Raw genomic sequence first — 16,089 nt, forward strand, 5'->3', positions numbered from 1 at the left:
TCTGTAACTCACCACTGTAATGCAAGGCTTTCTTCCTGGTGTGGAGAAAGCCTCTTGAGGGGGGAGGGGGCGAGCAGGCAAGTCAGGACACTCTCTACTTTGCAGATAGAGAACGGAGCTGTGTGTTAGTGGGCGTCCTGACACTCCTGCTCACCCCCTCCCCTCTCAAGAGGCTTTCTCCACACCAGGAAGAAAGCCTCGCCTTACTGTGTGGAGTTACAGACAGAAGAACAGGAAGTGAGGATTTCTCAGAAGAAATAAGGACATTTAAAAGGAATCGAAGGGTGAGGTAAGTGAAGGAAGACTGCACTAAGGTAAAGGAAGCTATTTAGGAAACATTTTTTTTTCCTTTACAACCCCTTGAAGCACTGAATTTAGTAGTAGCCGCTTGTACGTGTTTTAACAACATTTTGGAATAAAGAGCAATGCATTATTTATTCACATGACCAGTGTCATTTTAGTTTTTTTTACAAGTTTTTTTCACATTTAATTTTGTTTTAGAAATGCGGCTTGGTTTTAAGCTGGAAACGTGTGCAAGGAGCATCTGGGAAGCTTCAAGGTAAGTGTGGTATGTATGAGCATCATTCCTCTTCTGTTACTGAATTCCATAGGTATGTATTTCATAAAATGAATGTATGCTGATGTGTTTTTATGCATACAGTAGTGTGTGTGTGTATGTGTGTAAGATAGATAGATATATATCTATCTATCAAAAGTGAGTACACCCCCCACATTTTTGTAGCAATTTTATTGTCTTTTCATGTGACAACACTGAAAAATTACACTTTGCTACAATGTAAAGTAGTGAGTGTACAGCTTGTATAAGGGTGTCAATTTGCTGTCTACTCAAAATAACTTGACGCACAGCCATTAATGCGTAAACCGCTGGCAACAAAAGTGAGTACACCCCTAAGTGAAAATGTCCAATTTGGGCACAATTAGCCATTTTCCCTCCCGGTGTCATGTGGCTTCCACTCAGAACAGGCCTCACCATGGTCGACCAAAGAAGTTGAGTGCATGTGCTCGGCGTCATATCCAGAGGTTGTCTTTGGGAAATAGAGGTATGAGTGCTGCCAGTTTTGCTGCAGAGGTTGAAGGAGTGGGGGGTCAGCCTATCAGTGCTCAGACCATATGCCGCACACTGCAACAAATTGGTCTGCATGGCTGTCGTCCCAGAAGGAAGCCTCTTCTAAAGACGATGCACAAGAAAGCCTGCACACAGTTTGCTGAAGACAAGCAGACTAAGGACATGGATTACTGGAACCATATCCTGTGGTCTGATGAGACCATGATAAATGTATTTGGTTCACATGGCGTCAAGCGTGTGTCACAGCAACCAGGTGAGGAGTACAAAGACAAGTGTCTTGCCTACAGTCAAGCATGGTGGTGGGGGGGTCATGATCTGGGGCTGCATGAGTGCTGCCGGCACTGGGGAGCTACAGTTCATTGAGGGAACCATGAATGCCAACATGTAATGTGACATACTGAAGCAGAGCATGATCTCCTCCCTTCGGAGACTGGGCTGCAGAGCAATATTCCAACATAATGACCACGAACACAAATCCAAGACCACTGCCTTTCTAAAGATGCTGAGGGTAAAGGTGATTAACTGGCCAAGCATGTCTCCAGACCTAAACCCTATTGGGCATCTGTGGGACATCCTCTGTGGGACAGTAGGTAGAGGAGCGCAAGGTCTCCAACATCCACCAGCTCTGTGATGTCATGGAGGAGTGGAAGAGAACTCCAGTGGCAACCTGTGAAGCTCTGGTAAACTTGATGCCCAAGGCAGTGCTGGAAAATAATGGTGGCCACACAAAATATTGACGCTTTGGACCCAATTTGGGCATTTTCACTTATTGTTGTACTCACTCTTTTTGCCAGCGGTTTAGACATTAATGGCTGTGTTGAGTTATTTTGAGGGGACAGCAAATGTACACTGTTATACAAGCTGGACACTAACTACTTTTATATTGCAACAAAGTGTTATTTCTTCAGTGTTGTCACATGAAAAGATATAATAAAATATTTACAAAAAAGTGAGGGGTGTACTCACTTTTGTGAGATACTGCACACACACTTGGACACAGGCACAATTTTAATACTTTTGGCTCTGTTGCCACCAGAATAAAATGAAAACGAAACAATCCAAATGAATTTGAAGTAGACTTTCAGCTTTAATTCATGGGGTTGAACATAAAGTACAGATTTTAGGAACTGCAACCTTTTTTATACACCCCCCCCCCCCATTTTCAGGGGCTCAAATATAATTGATCAAATTAATATCATATTGAAAATGAACATTTTATTTTGTTGAGAATTCTTTACTGGCAATGACTGCTTGAAGTCTGGAACCCATGGACATTACCAAAGACTGTTTCCTCCTTTCTGATGCTTTGCCAGGCTCTAACTGCAGCTAACTTCAGTTATTCTTTGTGGGACTTTCTGCCTTTAGTTATGCCCTCAATTGGGTTAGATCAGCTGATTGACCCGGCCATTGCATAAAAATTCACTTATTTTCCTTCAAAGGGTCCTCTGTTGCTTTGCATTGTCCATCTGTACTGCGAAGCGTTGTCCAATCAACCTTGCTGCTTTTGGCTGACAGTATATCTCTAAACACTGCCAAATTCATCTGGCTGCTTCTGTTACATCAATGACCCAGTGCCACTGGAAGCCATGCGTGCCCGTGCCATCACACTGCCTCCACCATGTTTTACAGATAACATTGTGTGTGTGATTTGGATCATGAGCTGTTCCAAGCCTTCTCTGCTTTTTTTTCCTTCCCATCGTTCTTGTACAAATTAATCTTAGTTTCATCCGTCCAAAGAATGTTCTTCAAGAACTGGCCTGGCTTTTTAGATGTTTTTTGGCAAAGTCTAATCTGGCTTTTCTTTTCTTCAGGCTTAAAGGTTTGCACCTTGTGTAGTATTCTCTTGATTGTAGACATTACCCGTGATACACCCACCTCCTGGAGAGTGTCCTTTAAATGTCTGGATGTTGTGAATGGGGTTTTCTTTACCATAGAGAGGATCCTGCGATCATCCACCGCTGTTAATCTTCCGTGAATGTCCAGTCTTTTTTTATGTTGCTGAGCTCACCAGTGCATTCTTCTTTCCTCCAATGTATAAAACTGTTAATTTGTCCACTCCTAATGTTGCTGCTTTCTCTGTTGGATTTGTTTCATTTTTGAAGCCTTACAATGGCCTGTTTCACTTGCATGGACAGCTCCTTTTTGAATGCATGATGCAGGTTTACAGCAATAGATTCCAAATGCAAATACCACACTTATGCCTCTTACACAGTTCGATTGTTGGAAGGGTATTGTCTGTTGACAGACTGTTGTCCTAAATTCTTACCCTTAGTACGCTCCTTTAGACGATTGTTGTCCAATTTTAGGCCAACAAATGTTGGCTGGCAGTAAATTTTTGGCGGACAACATGTCCACGCCTAATTTTCTTATGGTCCAGTACACAAATCCGTCACACATCCATCGAAAGTACAAACACGCATGCTTAGAATCAAAGCTTGCCAAACACGAAATTCCTCGTACGTTACTACGTTTGTGTACCGTTGGTATGCAAGACTAAATCCTGCCACACGCCCTTTTGAAAAAATCAGACGCTCAGTTGGCCAACAATCGTACCGTGTGTACGAGGCTTGAGAATCGACCCTTTACATGCTCAATTGAAGAAGAAATAACAAAGGAGTAGCCCACACCTGCCATAAAACCACTTTTGATTCAATTGTCCAATTACTTTTGGTCCCTTGAAAAGGGGGGATTGCTATTCTTAAGATCTGTAATTCTTAAACACTTCCTCTGATTTGGATGTACGTACCCTCAAATAAACCAGAGTGTGCACTTTCAGCCCATATCCATTATTTAACTATAGCTTGAATATGTTTTGGTAAATACCTGAAAAAAACTAAAATTGATCCTGTGTCCAAATATATATGGACCTTACTGTGTGTGTGTGTGTGTGTGTGTATTTTCCTCACAATTATAAAATCAATACCCCATAATGACAACATGAAAGAAGTTTGTTTGAAATCTTCTCAAATTTATTGAAAATTTTAAAATGCATGTACACAAGTATTCACAGCCTTTGCCATGGCACTCAAAATTTTGCTCCGGTGCATCCTGATTCCACTGATCAACCTTGAGATGTTTCTACAACTTGATTGGAGTCCACCTGTGGTAAGTTCAGTTGATTGGACACGATTTTTAAAGGCACACACACACACACACACACACACACACACACACACACCTGTCTGTCTAAGGTCCCACAGTTAATAGTGCATGTCAGAGCACAAACCGAGCCATGAAGTCCAAGGAATTGTCTAGATCTCTGAGACGTGATTGTATCGAGGTACAGATCTGGGGAAGGGTACAGAAAAAGTTCTGCAGAATTGGAGGTGCCAATTAGCACCGTGACCTCCATCTGTAAATGAAAGAAGTTTGGAAACACCGGTACTCTTCCTGGAGTGGGGTGCCTAGCCAAACTTTGCGATCGGTGAAGGGCCCTACTCGGGGAGCTGACCAAGAACCCAATAGTCACTCTGACAGAGCTCCAGTGTTTCTCTCTAGAGAGAGGAGAACCTTCCAGAACAACCAAAATCTCTGCAGCACTCTACCAATCGGGCCTGTATGTTAGTGGCCAGACGCAAGCCACTCCTCAGTAAAAGGCACATGAATGCCCACCCGGAGTTTGCCAAAATACACAATTCTCTGTTCTGATGAAACAAAGATTAAACTTAGGTCTGAATGGCAAGCGTCCTGTCTGGAGGAAACCAGACACTGCTCATCTCCTGGCAAATACCATCCCTACAGTGCAGCATGGTGGTGACAGCATCATGCTGTGGGGATGTTTTGCAGCGGCAGGAACTGTAGACTAGTTGGGATTGCAGGAAAGATGAATGTAGTAAAGTACAGAGACATCCTGGATGAAAACCTGCTCCAGAGCGCTCAGGACCTCATACTGGGGTGAAGGTTCATCTTCCAATAGGACAACGACCCTAAGCACACAACCAAGATAACAAAGGAGTGGCTACGGGACAAGTCTGAGTGGCCCAGACTTGAACATCTCTGGAGAGATCTGAAACTGTCACTCTCTGTCCAACCTGATGAAGCTTAAGTCCTGCAAAGAATGGCAGAAAATAGCCAAAATAGGCGTGACAACCGTGTAGCATCATACTCAGACTTGAGGCTATAATTGATGCCAAAGGTGCTTCAACAAAGTATTGAGCAAAGGCTGTGAATACGTTTTGTACATGGGATTTATTTTTTTATTTTTAATCATTTTGCAAACAATTCAAACAAACTTTTTTTCACGGTTTCATTCTGGGGTAAAATACTTTGATCCATTTTGGAATAAGGCTGTAACATTACAAAATGTGGAAAAGTGAAGCGCTGTGAATACTTTCTGGATGCACTGTATATACATTCACCGGCCACTTTATTAGGTACTCCTTGCTAGTACTGGGTTTGGCCCCCTTTTGCCTTCAGAACTGCTCTAATTCTTTGTGGCATATATTCAACAAGGTGGAAACATTCCTTAGATACTTTGGTCCATATTGACATGATGGACTAACGCAGTTGCTGCAGATTTGTTGGCTACATGATGCAAATCTGTTCCACCACATCCCAAAGTTGCTCTATTGGCTTGAAATCTGGTGACTGTGTAGGCCATTGGAGTACAGTGAGCTCATTGTCATGTTCAAGTGGTGATGATTTGAGCTTTGTGACATGGTGCATTATCCAGCAACATGTGCATCAAGGTTCGATGCGTTGGAAGTTCAGAGATGGTATTTTGCATTTCTTGGTTGTAATTGGTGGCTTTTTGAGTTACTGTTGCTTTTTTATCATCTGACATCAACAATGCATTTTTCTCCACACAACTGGATATTTTCTCTTTCAGACCATTCTGGTTGTGCGTTAAAATGCCAGTAGATCAGCAGTTTTTTTAAATAAACTGAGCCAGCCTGTCTAGCACCAACAACCATGCCACATTTAAAGTCACTTAAATCCCCTTTCTTACCCATTCTGATGCTCAGTTTGAACTTCAGCAAGTTATCTTCACCACATCTAAATGCCTCAATGCATTAAGTTGCTGCCATTTGATTGTCTGATTTAGCTATTTGTGTTAACCAAGCAATTGAACAGGGTGTACCTAATAAAGGGTTCCGGTGAGTGTATAAGTATGTGTGTATAGATGCAGTAGATAGTGTGTGTGTGTGTGTGTGTATATATGTGTAAATTGGTGAAAATGAGCTTAACAGTTTTTGCTTAAATCCCATTAATTACTATATTTAACCCTAAATCTCCTGTATACACCCAAATGTTCATGTTTATCCAGGGATTTGTCCCCTGAAAATGTACGGCGAGTAGAAGATTTGCATGTCCATTTTACTAGGGCAAACGCACACTAGATGCTAATATAGAAAAACATAAACTTGGTGTTTGACACTGTTGAAATTTATACATCATCCTTTAAGCTTATAGTTCATTTGACCACTTATCCTTAGGTGGTCATCATATGACATCCTTGACGGTGTTATCTAAATCCTTATATAAAGGAAGAATACTGCGCATGTGTAAAAACATAATGTCAATCGCCGCTATTAAATTGTCCAGCAGCACCACAAAAGTGAGATATAATCCCAATAAACATGTAGGAAAAAATGCGCTAAACAAAAATCTCATTGGGTTATTAAAATCCAACTGTAGAAAACGCACAATCCGTGATAAGTATTTAAATCCCCTTAAAAAATACACCTCGTGCCTGCACAGTCACCACAGGCAATATAGACTCTTACCAGAGAGCCTGGACCCTTTATTATGAAGTGTCAAACAGGCTTGATGTAGAAATCTTTGCAAGGGTGATCAGCTGGAGATGTGTCCTCAGATCAAATAGGGCAGAAGCAGCATATTCAAACCAAGCTCCATCCACCCCACGATCAGTAAAATTCTAAAAGGTTTGTTTAATATAAAGTATTGCACTTAAGACAGGGGTTGACAAATTTGCTCGGAATCTAGGAGCCAGCTAAAAAAGTTAGGAGCCAGAAAATCACCCCGTCCCGACGAGCTTGCGCACAGAAGCGAACACATACGTGAGCAGCGCCCGCATATGTAAACGGTGTTCAAACCACACATGTGAGGTATCACCGCGATTGGTAGAGCGAGAGCAATAATTCTAGCCCTAGACCTCCTCTGTAACTCAAAACATGCAACCTGTAGATTTTTTTAAACGTCGCCTATGAAGATTTGTCGGCATTCCACGAGCGGACGCAATTTTAAAGCGTGACATGTTGGGTATGAATTTACTCGGCGTAACATTATCTTTCATAATATAAAAAAAAAATGAGGATAACTTTACTGTTGTCTTATTTTTTAATTAAAAAAAGTGTAATTTTTTTCCCAAAAAAGTGCGCTTGTAAGACCGCTGCGCAAATACGGCATGACAGAAAGTATTGCAATGATCGCCATTTTATTCTCCAGGGTGTTAGGATAAAAAATATATATAATGTTTGGGGGTTCTAATTAGAGGGAAGAAGATGGCAGTGAAAATAGTGAAAAATTACATTAGAATTGCTGTTTAACTTGTAATACCAACAGCCACCACTAGATGGCGCCAGCTTACACATCTGGTGGTAATACCTTGTAATACCAACGGCTCACCAGCAGATGGCACCAGCTCACAAAAAAAAAAAAGTTTTTTTTGCCCCCCTTCCAAGCCAAGTCGCCAGGACCCTATTTCTAGTCGCCATGGCGACCTGGCGCCCGGGATTTGTCGAGCCCTGACTTAAGATATCCAAGCATTGTGCAAACAAATGCGATGGCAGGAAACGGCTCCCAACGCGACTGGTTTTATCACAAGGACTTCTTCTATTCTAGGGCATCAAAATCTTTACATCAAGCCTGGTTGACTCTTCATATAAAGGGTTGAGGCTCTCTTGTAAGAATCTACCTTGCCTGTGGTAACGGTGCACACACGAGGTGGAAGTGTTTTTGTCTTGTTTTTTTTTGGATTCAACTACTTGTCACGGATTTGTGTTTTCTACAGTTGGATTTTGATAAACCAATATAAGATTTTTGTTTAGCGCGTCATTTTTATCTAAATGATGCCTGCAGAATTTTATTTTCCCAGAAGGCAATTCCCTGCAATGTTAAAGCAATCATAGCGGCTGTTTAAGCCGCTTGATTGCTTTTACAGGCAGCAGGACTGGGCGTCCCTTCACCGCCCTCCAGTGCTTTTCCTGACTCACCCATGCGATTGGGAAGCTGGAGAATGAATACCCTGGCAGTGGCAGTTTACAATAGAGCTGGTCGTGGACCAGATAATCCCAACCATCTTTGACTCTTGAAGGCCCGAAGCGGCATCATGACATCGCTGCTGACCCGGCAGGTGTAAACGCTGCCTTTTTTTTTCTGGAAAGTCTGAGCGCCTTTCTATATTTGTTTTATGATCTCAGGCTTTCCAGCATAGAGAAGAGATCTGGGGCCTTAGTTTAGTCCCCAGAGCTCTCTGTAAAGAGGACCTGTCACGCCCTATTTCTATTACAAAGGGGTGTTTACATTCCTTTTACTAGGCATAAAAGTGATCCAAAAATTTAGGGGAAAGTGTAAAAATTACAAATAAAATGTATTTATTTTTTTTAAGCGCCCCCCCCCCCCACCAATCCCCCTTGTGCTAGCACACAAACGAATGCATGCATAGGTCACACCTGCATATGTAAACAGCGTTCAAACCACAAACGTTAGAGCGAGAGCAATAATTCTAGCACTAGACCTCCTCTAATTCTAAACATGCAACCTGCAAAATAATTTAAAGCGTAGCCTATGGATATTTTTTTAATGGAAGTTTGGTGCCATTCCACGAGCTTGCGCAATTTTTTTAAAGTGTGACATATTGGGTATCTATTTACTCGGCGTAAAAAAAAGCTAATTTGTAAAATTGTTGCGCAAATACTGTGTGACATAAAAAATGGCAATGACTTGACATTTTTTAGAGGGTTCTGACAATTCGTTTTTAAGCAGAATTTTTGTAAAAGAGCAATGCCAGAATTGGCTTGGGCTGGAAGTGGTTAAATATTACATTTGTGATTGATTTTTTTATATTTTTTTATAGCTTTTGGGTTTTGTGAGTATAAGGAACCTGAATCCACTCTTCGAGCATTACGTTTGCTTCATGACCTGCAGATTGGGGAGAAGAAGCTTCTTGTGAAGGTCGATGCCAAGACAAAAGCCCAGTTGGATGAGTGGAAAGCAAGCAGGCGTGCTTCCAACGGGGTGGGTAACAAATTGGCCCCTGTGCAAAATGGAGACCATAGAAATTCAGACTTTTTTTTTTTTTTTGTAAATAGTTAGGATGGGGTAGATTTTCTGTCTGCCATAACATTTTGTACCATAAGAGAATCTTCATAATTATAAAACTTAATTTAACTAAGGACATTCTGAAATTTACGTTCTGTTCTGCAGCACGGAGTGGCTCACAGCAGGGGTTCGGTGCGTCCCTGTGCACAGTTTCAGGTCTGATTCAGTCCGAATTTTTGGCTGAATTCAGACCTAAAACGAACAAGAAAATGCACATGACTCCGGAGCCGCCCTGGAGATGTGTGAACTGGCTCCATAGAGCTGATTACAATCTCCTGACATGCGAATTGGATGTGGCTAAACCGCATCAGATTTGCAATAGTGTGAACCCAGCCTTAAAAAATGTCTATTTTTCATATGTAGACTGCCCGGCCTGAATCAACAGCAGAGGAAGATGATGACCTTGATGAAGAAACAAAAAGACGAGATGGAGTCATTAAAGGTGCAATTGAACTCTTAATAAAAGAGTACTCCAGTGAGCTAAATGCCCCTTCTCTGGACGCTGACTCGCATGCCAAAAAGAAAAGAAAGGACAAGAAAGAAGAAATCTCGGTAAGTGGTTAACACTTTTATCATTGCATTGTAAGTAGAATCTACTGAAACAGGCTTAGAGTTGTAGTGAACTGTCTTTTGGAAAAAAACACTGACGGCCATGGTTTTTATAACGGACCCTAGAGGTCTTTTCTGTCATAAATGACCACCCCTGCCTGTCAACGGGTAATGCGAGCTGACCCACGCCATGCGCAGCTCAGACTGCATTTACAGTCCGCTGTGCGTGCCGCGGAGGAGTGACTTCTGTTCGTATGCATGGGAGTGGCGTCACTGCAGCCCGGCTATTCAAGCACCCAAAGGGTTGGAAACCAGAAGAAAGACCTTACAGCAGTATTGAACCCAAAAGCAAACTTTATTATATTGCATCTTACCAATTTTTCCTTTAGGCTTTTTTCTATTTTCATCTGGTGATCCAACCAGTAAGTCTGGATTTTCAACAAAAGCTCTCTTTGCATGTACAGGGATGAGAGAGCATTTAACACTGGCAGGGGTGCTTAACCACTTCCAGCCCAAGGACGTCGATACGACCACCTTGACTTTCATTGACGATATCTGAAAGAATCTGCTGTCGCCAGATGAAGAGCATAGAGATCTCTATAACCGTTGGAGGCCCGTGCGCGACGTTATGAAGTCACGCCCGGGTCGCAGATGTAAACAAAGCCGAGATCTCGGCTGGAAAGCATCAGATCTGTCTTTTGATCTGATGCTTTCCAGCCTGGAGAAATGCAGGGTCTTATAGACCCCGCATCTCTCCATAAATAGGACCTGCCATTACTATTACAAGGGATGTTTACATTCCTTGTTATAGGAATAAAAAAACAAAAAAATTAAAGAGAAAGTGTAAAAGTTAGAGTAAAATAAACAATTTTTATTTATTTTTTACGCACCCCCGTCCCTGTGTGCTTGCTTACATTTTGGTTTTGGGTTTAATACCTGAATATATAGTGGAGATTGTGATGTCTTCCGCCCACCTCTCCTCAGCCAGTCATAGAAAGTCATGTATTGATGAAATACAGTGCTTCCAGGTGATGGCTGAGCAGCATCCAACTTAATTTTTATTCTGGGAGCGAGAAAAAAAGACCCTACCCCTCTGTTGAAATATATTCCAATTAAAAAAAAAAAGTTCCTTAGTTTAGGCCGATGTATTCTTCACATTTTTAGTAAAAAAAATAGCAATAAGCGTATATTATTTTGAGCAAAAGTTATAGCATCTACAAAATAGGGGATAGATTTAAGGCATTTTTATTATTTTTTTTTTTACTAGTAATGGCGGCGATGTGCAATTTTTTTTGTGACCGTGACATTAGGGCACACATATCGGACACTTTTGACATTATTTTGGGACATTCACATTTATAAAGCGAACAGTGCTATAAAAAATGCACCGATTACTGTACAAATGTCACTGGCAGGGAAGAGGTCAACACTAGGGGGCGATCAAGGGGTTAAATGTGTCGCCTAGGGAGTGATTCTAACTGTTGGGGGAGGGGACTCGCAAGGGGAGGAGACCGATCGGTGTTCGTCTGTACTGGGAACACACTGACGGTTTCCTGTCACCTGACAAGACATGGATCTGTGCGTTTAAACACACAGATCCACAGTCCTGCTCTGTTACCGGGCAAACGCGGGTGCCTGGCTGACATCGCGGCCACCGGGCACGCCCATGGGCTCACAAATAGAATACTGTTAATAAAGATAAGTTTATTACTACACAGTGTGTATATATGGGCATATCTGTTCTTTCGTGGTTACTCTGCTGCTTTCAAACTGATCCGCAGGTGCAGAGCAGTGCACCTGCAGTTTACTTGTACTGAGCCATAGACTTATATAACTTGTAAGTTTGGTGATTTTTCTGAAAATTCACCACACCTTCAGAATATATTAGCAGTCTATAGCAAAGTGCAGCTAACTCACAGGAAAGCCACAGGTGTACTGCACCCGCTGTGGGGGCAAACCACAGCACATCAGGGTGAAAGCTGCCTTAGGCCCCTTTCACATGGTCAATCTGACCCTCCATTCACCTCTAAGGAGTAGCGGTTGTAAACGGACTTCTGTGCTCTATAGAGTAGTGGGCTGTGTCCGCTCAGCATATGCAGAGCGAACGCGGATCTGTCATCCGCCCACTCCACTCATTGTGGCCCACAAGTGCTTACCTAGTCGCTTAAGTGGCCCTCGCTCTTTAAAAGGTTTGGCACCCCTGGTTTCCATCCACTTTAAGGCAAATGTATGCCCCAGCTTTCGGCCTGTGTCCAACTGTAAAGAGGGTAAAGCAGTGGAGGAATCCCTGTTCATCTTCAAAACAAAGATCTAGAGGAAACAAGCAGATTCTCTCAGAAAACACTACAGCATTCACATATCTGAATTGCCATGAAGAAATCAAATCCAAATCTCTGAGAACTACCTAGCAGATCCTATTGTTTTGATGTGTCGAAAAAGCCTTGAATGATTGATGGCAACTTGCATCGAGGACTCTAAGAACTTTATGTATCTCCTGAGCCCTCAGATGGGCGCCCCACCAGGGGATCTTTGAGCTCCTAGTCTGATGCTGGGGCCTCCTTCAGAAAGCCTTGTTTAAAACGGCATAAAACAAAGAAATGTTTTTATGAGCCTGTAGGACAGGGGTCTCCAAACTTTCTAAACAAAGGGCCAGTTTATGGCCCTTCAGACTTTAGGGGGCCGGAGGACCATTGGGTGTAAAAAATGTCCAGTGGGAGTAAAAAATTCCATATCTTTGGTGACAGTGGGAGGACTAGTGCCCCATCATTGGTGTTAATGGAAAGAATTGATGGTGTCCGTTGGAGGAATAGTTGCCCCATTGGTGTCGGCAACAAGGATTATGCCCCATTTAAAATGGATGGAATAATGCCCCAAGGGCCGCATTAAGGAAAGAAAAGGGCCACACCCGGCCCCAGGGCCGCAGTTTGGAGACCCCTGCTGTAGGATATCTTACAGCTCTCCTGGGCAAAGTAGTACAGAAACGCAGCCTATAGAGTTCTAAAGTAATCCTAATAACCTTTTCTGTGTCCGCAGAGGACATGATTCTTGGCTCTACAGCACATGTTAAATGATCCTTTCTCTCAGGCTTGACCTGTCCTAAAGACAGAACTTACTACCACAAATTGGAGAACTACATTTGTTGGCCTAGATCAGGGATATGCAATTAGCGGATCTCCAGCTGTTGCAGAACTACAAGTCCCATGAGGCATAGCAAGACTCTGACAGCCACAAGCATGACACCCAGAGGCATGATGGGACTTGTAGTTTTGCAACAGCTGGAGGTCCGCTAATTGCATATGCCTGGCCTAGATCGTGCAAGAAAATTTCTCAGAAATGACAGCTAAAAAGTAATCCCCATCCTCTTGTAATACAGGAAGCCTGTCACCACAGTAGATTACAGGAAGATTTGGAATAAGTATTCTGCTTGGAATAAGCACTGCATATTCAACCCAGCAGATACTTCTCTTGCCCAAGACTTCTTTCAGAGGGAAGCAGGATAAGGGTAAGGGTCTTGCCATCAGTATGTACCCTTAAAGTGCAGGTAGCAGTACTATGAGTATATTGCAAAAAAAGGGGATTTGAGGCATATTGCAGAATGTGGCATCACATCCAAGGATAATTGAGCGAAAAAAGAAAATGGAGGCAACTTTGAAGGTTGTAGTTATAGTGGCAACCTTACAAGTCCATTTTTTTTTTTTTTTGACATTCTGATCATTAGATTCTTCAAAGCATTTCAGACTCAAGCCTCTTTGGAGTTTGATGGTACCCTCTTGAAAACTCCTTTGATACTAGACCGTATGTCCCAAAGCTCCCTTGAACGAAAGGAAGAGAGGCATTCCTGAAACTGAATTCTAGTGACCTGACCACTGTGTCAGTGTGAGAAGTCTGAACTCCAGGCTTTTTCAGTGAAAGTACTGTTTTATACCCTGCTTCAAGACGGTCATCCTTAAAACGGATCATACTTTCCTCCCCAGTTTGGTCGCTAAATTCCACAGAACCCAGGAGTTGGCCTTACTGTCGTTCTGAATAAAATGCCGCAAACCCAAAATTAGTAGCGTTTTGCCTTACTGGATGTTCGCAGGTGTATTTTTCAAATCAAAAATTTATAAATGGGGTGCTACAGCGCTACAAGTATTCAATAATTATAGTGGACAATCAATAAATAAATGATAAAGCTGCAATTATAAGCGGTGAACCAAACCAAAAAGACAAAATTATATGCAGAGAAAAGAGAGAGACCAACATAGTATAGTACTGCCAGGATAGATAATGGCATTCACAGTATAATGAATATCACTCACGAATCCCCAGTTTGTATAAGGCTGCAACGTTGTGTGCATGTGTTGCTCAGTTTGTCAGGCTCCTCATCCGGCACCTCCGTGCGTCCCGTCACTCAAGCTCCTCCCCCACACGTATCGTCACTAGTCAGGTGACTTATTCATGGGTCAATGTTTGACTGAAAATGAATGAAGCTATAAATAGCCAATCACACGCCCGCAGGAGCGGACCAATGGGGAGGCACCAATGACTACATCATTGCAAGCAACACCAACATAGCACGAACAAATGTCATACATTTTAACAATAGATACATCCATGTGATAATTTTAATCAATAAGAAACTGCTTAAAAACAACAATCCACCCAGAAGGATCAGCTTCATTCCTATTACTACCATGCGATCCACATAGCGCGGCACTCAGCCACTCTTGTTATTATGTATACATATGCCCCTAGGAGACGCATGTATGAACTAATATGGTGCAAACAAACAAAAAATCTAATTCTTAATGCTGCATATATTGCACCACTGATCCCCAATATATTAAAATCGGTACTCCTTATAAAATAAAGTATTTCATTAAAAATACATGGATTTACTTGTATCATAATACCTTTTAAAAATACATATATATATATATATATATTTTTTATGTATTTTTTATTTGTATATATATAAATATGTTCAAGTGTGTACCATACTGCTACAATAGGCACTGTTAGAATAATAACCACTAAAATGCATATAGAACCATCAATAATATCCATATAAAAATATATAAATATAAAAACACTATACCAACAAAATCAATCTCTAAATAATTAATAATCAGAAATAAAACAATTGAGATCAAAATCAATGTTAAGGCAATTTGGCCAGAGTGACCTCATCTCATGAATCCATCTGGATGCAGCCTTGCTGATCTCTCTCACCTTATGGCTTCCTCTCCAGTGGGGGCTATATTTCTGAATACCCCAAAATGTCATTCCCTTGGGGTTTTTTTTGATGGCATAGCTCAAAATGGAAATGCCTTTAAAATATTCTGGACATGCTCTCTTAGGCGTTTCCATAATGGATGTTTAGTACGCCCTATGTATTGTAAAGAGCATGGACACTCCAGAACATACACAACGCCCTCTGTTCTGCAAGTGATTAGATCTTCAATAGTGTACTCCTTCTTGGTGACATTAGATGAAAATTTTGTACATTTCTGACCATTGAAATTGGTATTTTTACATGCAAAACACCTCTTGCATGGAAAGAATCCCTTTCCCTGAAAGAAAGTAAGTGCATTGTTCCTTATTGGTGGATCAGGAACATTTTTAGCTACTAGATCCCTCAGTGTCGGTGCTTTTCGGTATACTACCCTGGGATTCATGGGTAGAATACCCTGTAACTGGCGATCAGCTTTTAGAATTGGCCAGTGCTTTTTGACTTTAGGTTTGACTTTATCTTGAATGAGAGAGGATCTCGGTGTCTCATATACTTTAAGGATTTGTTCCTCAATAAACTTCTCATTGTACCCTTTATTAACAAATTTTATACCCACTGATTTAGCTTGCTCCAGGTAAACTTGAGGGTCGGGACAATTTCTACGTATTCGTAACAACTGTCCTTTGGGGATGTTTATTAGCCAGGGTTCGAAGTGGCAGCTATCAACTGGAATGTAGCTATTACGTTCCACTGGCTTAAAATATGTTTTAGTTGATATTTGTTTATCTTCCAGAGTAATTTCTAAATCCAAGAACTGTACAGTATGATTGCTGATTGTATAGGTCAAAGAGATATTTTTTTGGTTAAGATTCAGATTCTCAAAAAATGTTAGAGACTGTTCATCACCATCCCAGATAACTATACAGTCATCTATGAATCTTTTATACAATATCAG

The 16,089-nt window shown here is 41.6% G+C and overlaps 1 protein-coding gene across 3 annotated transcripts in view; it reads left to right on the plus strand.

Annotated features, from left to right (window-relative positions):
* The window catches only part of RBM25 (RNA binding motif protein 25), a 68,281-nt gene that overhangs the window by 12,048 nt on the left and 40,144 nt on the right, over nt 1-16,089 (plus strand). For 2 of the 3 annotated variants that reach the window (XM_040331970.1, XM_040331971.1), the window contains exons 5-7: nt 502-568; nt 9,126-9,286; nt 9,734-9,922. In XM_040331970.1, coding sequence (XP_040187904.1) covers nt 502-568; nt 9,126-9,286; nt 9,734-9,922 — 417 coding nt within the window. The remainder of the gene's footprint in view (nt 1-501; nt 569-9,125; nt 9,287-9,733; nt 9,923-16,089) is intronic. The other variant, XM_040331972.1, reaches the window with a different exon arrangement.

The sequence above is a fragment of the Rana temporaria genome, chromosome 13 (genome assembly GCF_905171775.1).
Source record: "Rana temporaria chromosome 13, aRanTem1.1, whole genome shotgun sequence".
NCBI classification, from domain to species: Eukaryota; Metazoa; Chordata; class Amphibia; order Anura; family Ranidae; genus Rana; species Rana temporaria.